The sequence below is a fragment of the Crocodylus porosus genome, unplaced genomic scaffold, assembly GCF_001723895.1.
Source record: "Crocodylus porosus isolate Cpor-Errol unplaced genomic scaffold, CroPor_comp1, whole genome shotgun sequence".
In the NCBI taxonomy this organism is placed as follows: domain Eukaryota; kingdom Metazoa; phylum Chordata; order Crocodylia; family Crocodylidae; genus Crocodylus; species Crocodylus porosus.
Window position 1 is genome coordinate 3,943,471 of NW_017728938.1, and position 13,034 is coordinate 3,956,504.

At 43.0% G+C, this 13,034-nt stretch overlaps 1 protein-coding gene across 1 annotated transcript in view; it reads left to right on the plus strand.

The window, feature by feature from the left end:
* Window positions 1-13,034, plus strand: part of DOCK3 (dedicator of cytokinesis 3) — a 551,204-nt gene that overhangs the window by 243,834 nt on the left and 294,336 nt on the right. Inside the window, exon 7 of the mRNA XM_019547385.1 lies at window positions 9,733-9,817. Coding sequence (XP_019402930.1) covers window positions 9,733-9,817 — 85 coding nt within the window. The remainder of the gene's footprint in view (window positions 1-9,732; window positions 9,818-13,034) is intronic.

A 13,034-nucleotide genomic window follows, 5' to 3' on the forward strand; every position in this document is an offset into this window, starting at 1 on the left:
GGCTGTTATTCCTTGTTATGCCAGGGGGTACTAGGGGAAACAAGGTCTCTCCCAAACCCTTCTGGTCCCCCCTAGTGAGTTTATAGATGGTTACCAGGTCCCCCCTCAGCCTTCTTCAGCCTTCTCTGCTGGGAAGGCTCCTACTAATGCAGCCCAGTATGTCGTTAGCCTTCTTGGCAACAAGGGCACACTGTTAGCTCATATCCAGCTTATTGTCCACTATAACCCTAAGGTCCTTTTCTGCAGAGCAGCTGCTTAGCCAGTTAGTCCCAAGCCTGTAAGAGTGTATGAGATTCTTCTGTCCTAAGTGCAGAACTTTGCAACTGTCCTTGTTTGAACCTCATGAGATTTCTTTTTGCCCAATCCTCCAATTTGTGGAGGCCACTGAATCCTAGCCCTACCCTCCACTGTATCTGCTACACTCCCCAGCTTGGTGTCATCCATGAATTTGCTGAGGATGCAATCCATCCCATCTTCCAGATCGTTATAGAAAATATTGAACAAAAATGGCCCCAGAACTGACCACTGGGTCACTCCACTTGATACCAATTGCCCACTAAACCTTGAGCCATCGATCACTACCCATTGATCCTAATGATCCAGTCAGTTTTCCATCTACCTGTGGCAGGCCAGAAGGGAGTGCTTCTCTGCTGAGCCACCTACCTCACTGCGCCCGACCACCTTCCAGGTCCCGAGTGTCTCCCAGGGGATGCCTCATGTCTGGCTGACCCCCTTCCTGGAGCACACCCACAAGCCTGGGGTTAATGCTGCCACCACTCACGAGTCTTGGTCTGTTAGTGGCTCTGTGCCTCATGAGGTACACAGGCTTTATAGACCTGAAGGGTACTTGACCCACTGCAAGAACTTGGGGTGCTTCCCTTAGTCTGAAGCACAAATTGTGGTCTCCCTTAGTCAGCTGGACCAGGGGAACCCCAAAGCATAATTCAGACCCTCTCCCAATAAGTCTCCCCTGCTAGGTACAGAGGAGAACTTTACTGATTACAAGGAGTAGGTTTGGAATAGGGTACAGGGTAGAGCAATATCAAAAAATAACCCTTAGAGCAAACAGTAGCATGGTAGCCTTTGATCACGCACTTGAGTTACTGTAACCTATATATCTAGTTAGATTTCAAGTAGCTTACTCACAAGTATCATCCAGAGACTATTAGAGCTTTCCTCTGAAGGCAGGCAGTTCATAGTTTGTGTCTATGTTTCAAGACAGAGAGTGAGCTGGTGAGGTTCACTACTCTGTGTCTTCATCATGGTTGCCGCCCCTCCTCCTGGGTGGTCTTTAACTTATATATTCCTTATGACCTCATTTACCTGATCCATTGAAGGCCAGCAGTTGTTGGCTGCCAGCCAACCAATTTGAAACGCATTATTGGTTGCCGGGTAGACTGTCAGGATCCCTAGCCCCCCTCCCAGTCCTGATGTCATTGCTTTGAACAATAGGAAGTTTAAGCCCCTACCCAAGTGTGCGAGGCCAGTCACGTAGGCAAAGGTAGCAGCAGAATGTATACAGCTCAGGTTACACCTCAGGGTTACCTGAAGCAAATGGGGGCAGGGGTGCCTGCCCTCTGCAGTGACCATGGTAACCAAATTGTCAAAAACCCTCTTTTATTATACTTGTCCAAATCAGGCTTCCAACTTCACAACCCATTCTTTTTAAAGTTTTACAACTTTTTTTTTTTTTATAGGTCACTTCATAGCTTAATTCCTAGTTAATTGAATCATCACTTTATTGTCTGTGTCTGGTAGATCCACTTTTCTTTACACAGACTATTAAATATCGTAAATTTGGGTAGTATCATCTTGTGGTTAGTCCTTTCTCCTTATGCTTTACATAAATAGAATTATTTAGTATTGTGTATGATCTTGGAGCCTTTGTTTGTTAAAAATTTCTTCTTCGATTAGTCATGCATGAAGTCTTCTCTAGTTACTATACAAAATAATCAGTTCTACTTTCTTCCCTCTTCAAGCCTTCACTTGAAAGCAAACATAACAAAAAGAGAAAATATGAATTCCATGCTGTCTTCCTTTTCAGATTCATAAACCCTTCCACCACTTCCATGCTGTTGTTCAGTCCACCATAACTCCCTCCCTTGTATCTCACTGAAAGCCATTTAAAGAACTGTACCTGGTAGTTTGTCCTACCAGTAGCAATGGTGGTACAGGTACATTGTTTGATGTTTTTTTGGCCCTGAGATGAATGGTCAGGTAATAACTGGGTCCTCTTCGTTGGTTGCAAGGTAGTTAGTTGAAAACAGCTTAACTGAAAGAAAGGTAAGCTACCATGTCGTAGCTTTCTTTTCGTATGAGTGATCCAAGCCTGATCGCCGAGCATCTGAATTGCTGCTGCAAATCCCCATCCTTGTTTACAAACACTAGTCTGTGTGTCCATGCCATTAGAAATTAGTAAAGGTAATTAAGCACTGAAACAACCAAGTGGTTAACACGGGATGCCTTTATAGAAGGTATTCTTTAGTCAAACACAAGCTATTGTGCTTAATACAGCTGAACAGCAAGAAATTCTGTTGTTATGTAGGAGATCTGACTAGATGGTCTAATGGCTATTCCCGGTGTTAAGATCCTAAGACTCTATTAAGATTTGAAAGGCTGATACGATTCATAAAACTACTGCCAAGAAATCAGGTAGCTGTTTTGAAAAAAAAAAAATATTGGGGGCTACAGAGACAGCCTTTAAAATTTCCCTTAACCAAAAGTCCAGCTAGATGGTTCCTTTTAGTTTCCATGCTGGTTTATTTCAGCTTATTTATGAGTCAAGTTATATAAGGAAAAGGGCTAGAGATTTAAATACATTTTTAAAGAGAACCGAGGTTCTCCTCTTTAGCACTTTCAGAAACAGGCTCTGTGAAAGTGTCTTGAGTTCCTGCCAGCTCAGTACTGACTTTGTCCAGTGCTGATGTCTGTCAAGAGAAGTGGTCTATAGACTCAGGATGTTTTCCTAAGAAGATTTGTGTCTAGAGTGGCGTCAGAGGTTAATCAGATTATGGGCAAAGGGTAACAAACATAAGAATTTAAAAAAAAGAAAGCATTCTTTAGAGGATCTACTCAGTAAAAACACCACGTCATATAGTTCTCTTCTGGACTGGGGAGCTTGTGCAAAAAAATCCCCTTATTAATAACACTGGTTCAGGGCTACCAATGTTAGAAACAAATAGCGTAGTAGTAGTGTAGATGGACCATTGTTTGTCTCTGGTAAGTCAAGTGTTCTGTCATCAGTTCTTTGCAGAACAGGTCTCATTGACAAAAAGTTAACATCTAATGTAAAATGTCGTTACTTCACACTCCAGGTATGAGTTTAAACAACAAGACACCTTCATTTGTTGAGAGTAGATGCTGTGCAGGATTAACTTAGAATTAGAGCATGAGAATCTTCTGGACCGGAAATCCATGGTGTATGGGGTTTAACTAAATTTAGACTATCAGATACATTTCAGAGGTTGTGGTTTAAATGCCATTATGACTGTTGTATTGAATGGTATTAATTAGAGGATAGCATCTTCACATCTTCATTATGTATCCAAGCACTGTTTGAATTGGCAGCTCCAATGAATTTTGAAATAACAGAACAATTTCAAACTGATCAGCTTTGGCAGTCTTTCCTGTAATGCTATAATGGTACCCTATAAACTGCCATGTAAAGGATAATACTGTATATTCACTGCTTTTGGTAATACTATTAATATAGCATCTGTTAATTTTTTATCACCTGACATCCATGTGTTTGGAAGGGATTTCTTCATTGAAGGCTTTAATATATGCATGTATATGTGGTTGTTTCATGGGGATTCAGATTCACTATCATATATAAAGTGCTAATCATTATAGTTTCTCAGTTTTGATATCTGTGCCTGTTATACTTAAAATATAAATACTTCTGTCTCTAGTTTTCCAAGATATCTGGATCTCTAGTGGCAACTGGGCTAGGGACAGACATTCTACATAAACCAGCTTAAGTGATCAGAAACTGGTTTAAACCTGTAACAGAACAGGTGTTCAGTGCACATGAACTGGCTGAAACCGGTTTCAGATAAACCTGGTTGAATGTAGTATGATACTTAATTGATTTAGGTCAAACTAGTTTACACAGTGTCTGTCCCAGACCCCTTTCTGGTTTAAGATGAATCAGAGTCCCCCAGAATCCCAGATGCTTTGCTGGGCAGGGCTCTGCTCTCTGGTCCAGCCCAGTAGGGCTGGCCCCTCCCCTTTGCTCCCTGGCTGCAGCTCCAGCAGAGACTGCAGATACAGGGCATCTGCCTGGCTTCCCCCTGCTCACCCTGCCCCCCACTCTCTGCTCGAGCAGGGATTCCCCCTCCCCTCTACCTAACACAGATACCTCTCAGTATTAGCTAGCACACCTCATGCTGGCTACAGTCCGTACTGCGGGAAACGGAACAAAAGTAGACAGGACAGCATCCGCTTAGGGCTTTTTGGAGCTAATCAACAGGTACCTCGTAATGTCCCTCCCTTCCTTCCTTCCTTGAAAAAAGTTGTTTAAGAAGAGCTTAAACTAATGAGAGATGCTTTTGTTTTTCTGATGGTCTGATTAATGCTATGTAACTCTTTGCTGTGTAAATTCCTGCTGGCTCCCTTGCTGACCAGCAAGGTGGGGGGAACCCCACCCTTATCAGTGTGTCCTGCTGGGGCCTGGCCACACCCCTCTCAGCTTCTGACTCTGGAAGGGAAGGGAGGGCTGCTGTAGAGGCCCCTCAACCCCAGCTTCTAGCCTGAGCCACTGCAGTCAGGTGTCTGCGTTTTCTCAGTCCAGAGGGAATGTCTGAACAGTTACAAGCTGATTCAGCCTAGGCAGCTTAGACTAACTTGCAAAGATTGAACCAGTTCAGGCTCAGGCTTTTTGAATGTCTGTCCCTAGTCCTAGACTTACAATTGCCTAAGTCAGGGATTTCAGCGATACAGCCCACGGACTCCTATTATATGACTAGCAAGGCTGCCTGTGGATCTTGGATTGGCCCTGTGTGCTGCATGTGGTATACAGAGCTGGTCTGGTGCGTAGTAAATGCAGTGCACAGGGCTGGGGCCAACATATGCTGCATGCAGAGCATGAGGCCTCTCTGGAGCACAAGTTCATTTGGTACATGGGACTAGTCTAGGGGACATGCTGGACCTGGCATGTGGGGACTGGTCTGTGAGTCTGATCTGGCCCTTATCCAGCCTGCAGGACTGGATGACTTTGATACCCCTGGCCTAAGTATTTCCATTTTAATTCCCATTTCCCAGTTGCAAATGAGGTTCAGTATTTTTCAGCTTTTGGCTGAAATTTCAGAGGCTTGATCTTAGCACAAGGATTAATCATACTTGGTAAGTTTAAGCAAAAATAGGCTAGCGACTTTTGAAAATTTAAGTAGTGAGGAAGAAGCACACATTTTCAATTGTAAAGAATAAACAAACTGTGCCACCTTTGGATTGTAAAATTGACATTTATCAGGGAAATAGTATTTAGGAAGTAAAACTGACCTTCTCTGTGTCCTAGAGAAAAATCAGAGGATTTGGCAGTTCTGAGTGTTTGAAAACTAGAGTTTGTCCCTCTTTAGTAGCTTAATGGATCAGGCCCTTCATAGATGTAAACAGAGTCAAGATGCTTATAAAAGATCCAAACTGGATCACTGGAACTTAGATGGGGTCTAGGCACCTATGTGGTCAAAATGAACATGCTTAAGTGCCAAAACAGAGGTGGTTAGAGATCTCTGAGATCCAGATTGTACATGCTGAGTGAGCATAAGTGCTTAAAGTGATTTTTGGCCATTAAAGTTATTGTCAGATTGAGTTGCATGGGCTGCTAAAATCCATTTAATTCCCTTTTAGGCACCTCCGAGGTCCTCATAAAAAGTGTGATGAGCCCTTCCACATTCCGTGGAAATAAGTTTCTGGACATAAAGGAAACCTGTGAACTCTCCAAGGGACAAATTAAGAATTATACTGCATCATGCTGTTTTGTTTGTACAGTGGATGAAGCACAGTTACTTGCCAGTTACTGTTTGTTGCACACTGTGCTTTAAATTCCCTGCCCAGGAACTGCTGGCTGAATTCTGCTTATCGCACTGTATAGCTATTGTACACTCCCTGAAAGACCTTCCCTCTTTAAATAAAATACTTAATTTGACATTGATGGCAATCTTATGTACAAGCTGCACAACTTTCCATTGTAATTGCACAGCTAATTTCAGTGTTGTTGTCCTGGTATTAATTAATCTGATCGCCTGGGTAGATAGTGAAACAACTTCTTCTAATTTTTTTTTCCTTTAAAACTATTAGAAGAAATCAAATACAAAAGCTGTGTTCATACAGTTCCATAACCAAGCACTCAGAATTTGTGAAATGCCAAATGTGTATGCTACCATAGTTCTTACTGATGCGCATGTATCACAATACACAAAATATAGAGGTTGCAAGGCAGGGCAAGGTGGTGCTTTAGGCCCCTGGTGGACATTACAGTTAAGATGCAATGAATCAGTTAATTGCACTATAAATAGTAACCCACCCACACATTCAGGCAATTAATGGTGTTGCAAAACAAGAAGCCAGTCACAAAAATATTACTCAAGTGTAGTATTTTTGTGGCCAGTTTCCATCCTGCCTTAAACTGAATATGTGGCAGGGTAGCCCTGCCATGTAGCCTGATGCTGGATGTATAGTGAGGACCAGTTGACAGCTCCCCCATGTTGGCAGGCTGGCAGCCATGGATGCAGCCCTGCATGGGGCTACACCCTGCTGTTTTCAGGGGACCAAGTGGAGGGGGACTTACCACCTCGGTCAGGGTGCCAGGCATTAGGAAGCTGTGGGGTTCCGCACAACCCAGCATGGTGATTGCCTTGCCCCACAGCTCTGATATAGGCTGAGGCACAAGGCATGTTCTGATTGCATACACATTTGGCACTTCACAAGGCATAAAAATGTTCTGTATTATATGTGGAATATTGTAATAGCTTGTTTCCCATCTTATGATGCCTTAAATTGAGTTCATATGTAGCATTCTTCCTATTTATGCCCCAATTACAATGTTAATTACAACATAAATGTAATATGTAGAGGGGCCTTAGTCTGAAGTCAGGCTGGGCATGGTGCCACCTTAGAGATTGTCTGGTTCAGAGAGGCATACGCTTTCATAAACAACTGATGACTTAGGCCAGTGATACCTAACTTTTTTGCCCCTTGGGCCAGATGAGCAGTGTCTGGTCCATCTGGGGCCAGATTTGGCACATGGTGCTGGCCCAGCCAGGGCCCAGTGCAGCTGTGTGTGGGCAGGCTGTTCCTGTACAGCTGCATCAGGCGTTGACACCCCATGGCTGCATCCATCCTCACCTCTGCCCAGAACTGTCTTCTACACTTAGGGAGCCTTTGGCAGCTAGCCATCTGCTTTACAGTCCCTGAGCCCTATGCTGAATGGATGTGAAAAGCCAATTTTCTTTTGAGTTGAAAATGTTTAGCGTAAACTAACTTATTTTGAGGGAGTAGGGTTTTGAACAAGTACCTACCGGAATACGTCGTCTTATATTTTTTACCTGTTTAGTTATCTTTAAAAAAGAAAGAAATTAGGAAGCTAAAACCAAAACCCAAACCCTAAATATTTAGAGAGTGTTAACATTGGGAATATAGCTGCATGAGAGTTTAGACACTCCCTGCATATATACGCCTTTTAATGCACAATTATACCACACTAAAACAATGTGATATATTTGTTAGCAGATCATACCTTAAAATGGGAAGAAAAGGATTTTTTCTATTTTCTCCTTCCCGTAGACTACATGACTTGTTGAATAGGAGGGCCACTCACATGATCTGGGGACAGCAAGGCAGACCCTACGAGGAGAGGCTACAGGACCTGAACCTGTTCAGCCTTTGCAAGAGAAGGCTAAGGGGGGACCTGGTGGCTGTCTGTAGACTTACTGGGAGGACCAGCTGGGTTTGAGAGAGTCCTTGTTCCCCTGAGTGCCTCCTGCAGTAACAAGGAATAATGGCATAAGTTGTTAGAGGGTAGGTTTAGACTAGACATTAGAAGGCACTATTTCACTGTCAGGGCGGCTAGGATCTGGAACCAACTTCCAAAGGAAGTGCTGTTGGCTCCTACCTTGGGGGTCTTTAAGAGGAGGCTTGATGATTACCTAGCGGGGGTCATTTGAGCCCCGTTTTCTCTTCTGCCCAGGGCAGGGGGTTGGACTAGAAGATCTACAAGGTCCCTTCTGACTCTACATCTATGAATCGGGCTTTCTATGGTTGCATTCTTTGTTCCTTCATTTATTGAAAGAACTCACTGAATTTACTTGAGGGGCAATGACCTCAGGATGTAGCAGAGGAAATTGAGGTTGGCGATTAGGAGGAACTTCTGACTATGAGGGTTGTCAAGCACTGGAAAAGGCTACGTAGAGAAATTTTATAATCTTCCAGGGATGGAGACTGTACAAGCAAGTAAGGCAGACACTTAGCTGGGGTGGTTTATAGTCAGGGACAATCCTTTCTAGAGCAGCGGGTTGAACCAGATGAGTTTATGCACTCCCTTCAAATCCTACTTTACTATGATCCGATTTGGGCAGAACCTTAATTCTAAATTACTTTTTACATTAAACTTCCCATCTTTTATGAAATGAATTTGCCTACATGCCATATCACAATAAGGCTATGACACATTTCATTTTACTTGCCTATATAGCAAGTATGCAGGGGTAAAGCTGAAGTACCTGGCATTTACTCAGAGTTTGGGGTTCTATTTTGTCCTGCGTGCACACCTGCCAGAAGAGAAAAGGAGCGTGGTCATCCTCTATTTTAATCCTATGGCCTAATACTGTATTTACTCAATTATAAGATGAGGTCCGTTCCTTTCCCTCCCCCATTTCACATGGGGGGAAAAAAGCTCCTAATCTTAACATTGAGTACAAGGGCAATGGAGGGGGGCAGGCAGCTGCTGTGGCTTTGGCTCCAGTACCTGCTCATGCTTGGGTCCATAGATGAAGCTGCTGCCTTTTCCCCCTTCCCCACTGCCTCTGCACCCCTACATATTCCCCCCGGCATGCAGCCACTGCTCCCCTACCTGCCTTCTCCCTCTTCCCCTTACCTTGCTCCATGCCAGCAGGCTCCATGCATGCTGCAGCCTAGGGCATGGAGCCCAGGTCTAGTCTGGCTAATAGCAGCAGCATGCAGCCCATGTGGTTGCGACAGAGCTGGGGCTGGAGCCATGCTCAGTGCTCCAGGTGAGAACAGGGGGGGAGCCTGCCATGTGGAGGAAGGGTGAGGGGTGGTGGGAGGGAGGAACAGAAGTTGGAGGGGAAGGGGAAACAGGCAGAGAGGTTGTGGGTAGGGGCAGGAGGGAGAGCAGAGGCAGATGGGGAAGGGAGGTCCCAAAGCTGCAGCAGGGGCAGGCGGGGGCCAAGTTGCTTGGCTTCCCCACTGCCTGTCTGCAGAGTGTCCATGTCCTTAGCCAAAGTAAATTTCTATAGCTTCTGTGAATCCATTGATGCCAGCTGGTTTAGTCCATATCAGCAGCTGGCCAATATTTGTTTGTTGCTTATTTTTATTTATTTAGTGAGTTAGTTTAGAAAAATTATTTCCTTTTTTTAGTTAATGATACCAGAGGGATGGCATACATCTTGGTGTTTCCAGTGTCTGTCTCTGAGAATGCATGTAGGGAAGATAAATAAGAAACACATTATATTGTACTGTCCTGATAGTTGTTCTATTTTTATCTCTCCTCCATAGGCATTTGGGCCTGGATCTAGTTCCTCGGAAGGACTTTGAGGTGGTGGATTCAGATCAGATCAGTGTCTCAGACCTTTATAAAATGGTAAGAACTTTGACTTGGAGAGTCTTTTCTTTCAGTTTACAAAGGGTTCCATTTTCTTATTTACATTGTATGCTTGGGGGGAAATGAGAATATGAATATAATTACATTTTTGACCACTCTTACTGTTGGTTTCCTTTTATTAGCATTACATAGCTGGTACAAATAGAGATGGATATTCTTTTGGATTGTAAGATGCTGCTTTATCCTTATAAAGGTTCCAGAGTCACATAACGTTTTAGTTATTTTCAGTCCAAAGTAGATATGAAATGAAAAATCAGGTCAATTCTGATGTCAGGATTGTCTGTTGTGAGGACCAGACCCTATTCACCCATTTGTTCTCTCAGTTTCACTTAAATGCCTTAATCCTCCACCCTCCTAAAATTGCTGAAAAACAATTCAAAAGGTGGGTTGGTTCTGCTCCCGTTTACAGTTTTTTGTGACTTTGTAATACACCATCAACCTAGCCTTAAGACTAAGTTGGCACGTTAATGTTTTTTCAGGGACTTTATTCGATCCTATCTGAACCTGGGGCCTAGGTGGACTTAGGTACCTAATACATGGAACAGGATCTGGCCCTTAGTGTTTTACCTCTGTGTTTTATACTAGGTTGAGGAATTTATGCCACAACATTCTTGGTTTTTCTATCTCTGTTTTTCTAATAGACAAGAGGCTCTCTCTCTGAGGTTATATTACAACATTTGTGTTAATTTTATTCTTTCCCTTTGTTTTCTTGATTTGTTTAGATGGCTGTAGTTTAAAATTTGGTATTTCCTTTTTTCCTTTTACTCACTAATGTGTCATCCAGACGAGCATGGACATGCAGTACGTGGTGCCGCAGACCCATCTGCAGCACCAGTCATCAGACATGCAGGAGTTCCCCGTGCTGCTACCTTGCAGCATGAGGAGGGGAGTTGACTGGGAGATCTTGGGGTCAAAAAAACCCACAGCAAAAAAAAGCAAGATGGTGCATGTGGCAGCAGTACACGCCACCCAAAACCAGAACCTGGCTGCCTAGAGCCATGTTCCAGCTGCTGTCCAGGCTCCCAGCTGCAGGAACACCACAACTGCAGCTCCCCGAGGACCCCAGAACCCCAAGTAAGGCTGCAGGGCCCAGCACAATGCCTGGCCCCAGCCTACCCTACCCCACCTGGGGAAACCTCCACATGCCAGAGCGTGCATGGCATAGACATTCCCCAGGGACAAGTAGCATAGGCACAAGGTGAACTGCTGTTACTGGTCTCCAGGGAAACAAATGTCTGCTGGTCTGGACGTGGTATAAATGTTCTCATGGTTACTGTTTTTATTACCTTGGATTTGTTCTATGTAAAATCTTCATCATTCCTTTTCAGAAAGAAAAGTTGATTTCTATACATTTGGGCAGAATGCAAAGAAAGGGTAGAGGAAAAGGAAGCATGTTGAATAGCTCTAGTAAAATATAAACTGTATATACCAAATCAATAAAAACTTTGGCCTTGTTTTCAAATACTAAGCTGGTAGAATAAAATAGGTTTTCTGCTTTGTTGCACTTGATGCTGTTCCCTATTGATGCATTCCTCTGGAGTGCAGCAAAAGAAGTATTGGCACAGTAGTTCTCAACCTTTTTACACTTGAGGTACCCCTGGATAGTCTTGAGGCATCCCTCAAAAATATATTAGCCTTTAGTTTTAATTCTTTTGACTACAGAAATATAATAGAGCAATTTTTCTACTGCAAAGAACTCAGAAAGACCACAACAGGGCAGAATGTTTTAACACTATGGATTCTTGTGTAAAAACTGGGATTTTCTTGTTAGCACTGTTAGGCGTGTAGACATGATTCATATTTGTGTGGCACCCTGCAGCACTCGTGGAAGGATCTCAAGACCCCTCCAAGTACCATGGCACCTTGGTTGATAAATCACTGTATTAGAAGTAGAGGAGATTCTGAATATAAGGTTCACTGAAAAAGGCAAAATCCATTAGACATGGCTAACAGATATAACATTACACTTGAGCCGTCCTTGCTATAGTCATATGTCAGTGTACCAGAAACAGCAGAAAACTCTTATCCACATCTTCAGTCAGTACTTTTTACTTATGTTACAGATATTATAATGATAGTTCTAAAATGTATGTGATGTCGGTCCAGTACCTTTTGTTGCAAATAGTAGTCTGTCAGATGGGGCACTACTATCTGATCTGTCATATACTAGGGTTTTGTCCACACACGTTTTTTCACTTCTTTAAAGCTTCATGAGCTATACAGATTTCAGAATGCTGTATTAATAGGTAATTATATAGTCTAACAAGAAGGCAGATTAACCTCTGCAGGCATTTACAAGCTAATACATAAGAAATCCTACTTTTATAATGTAAAATTACTCATTACTGTTAGTCTTATGAAATAGACTTCTCAATTCTGTCCTAAATCAGGTGATAACATACAAAAGATTATGACCATCTCAAATCATCTTGTGTGGCCATTAATATTGTTTTAATAGCAGCTAAAGATTGGACCTCTTATATACCACAGAGCCAAGCTTGCTAAGAAATTCCTGCCTGCTGTGACATAGCTGGTATTTAAGAGAAGGAAAAATGAATCTGCCACTGTATAGATCCATTGGTCATTCTCTTTTTCTAGTTTGGGGTTCATCTTAACTATACCGCTAGAGTAGCACCTACAGAATAACTCCACTGGTTCAGAAGAGCCTCATAATTCCCTCCACCACCTTATCTCTGAAGAACTTCCAGGATCACAGCTTACTGTTCAGGATTGTTTTGGGGTCATAACTTAGTTCATACCTCTTATTGTTTCAGGTTACAGATTCAAGAAGACAGTGGTGTTGAGTGATATTCAGTTCTTAGTTAAAAGGTTATTTTCACAACCTAAAAGCCTTTAAACATAATTTTGTTTAAAGGAAGACTTAGGACCTTGTTACACATTACTATTAGGTGGCTCCTGGAGTTCTTAACTCCTGGACTGTCCACACAGTAACACCTGAAACTAAGTTTAAGCAGGCTTTAGACAACTTAAAGTTATGCCACTCCATAGCAGGTTTACCTCTGATCCGTGTTACTGAGCTTGTGTTCCATTTATGAGTGAACGCATAGATTCATAGATGCTAGGGTCGGAAGGGACCTCAATGGATCATCGAGTCCGACCCCCTGCATAAGCAGGAAAGAGTGCTGGGCCTACATTACCCCAGCTAGATACACATCCAACCTTTTCTTGAATACCC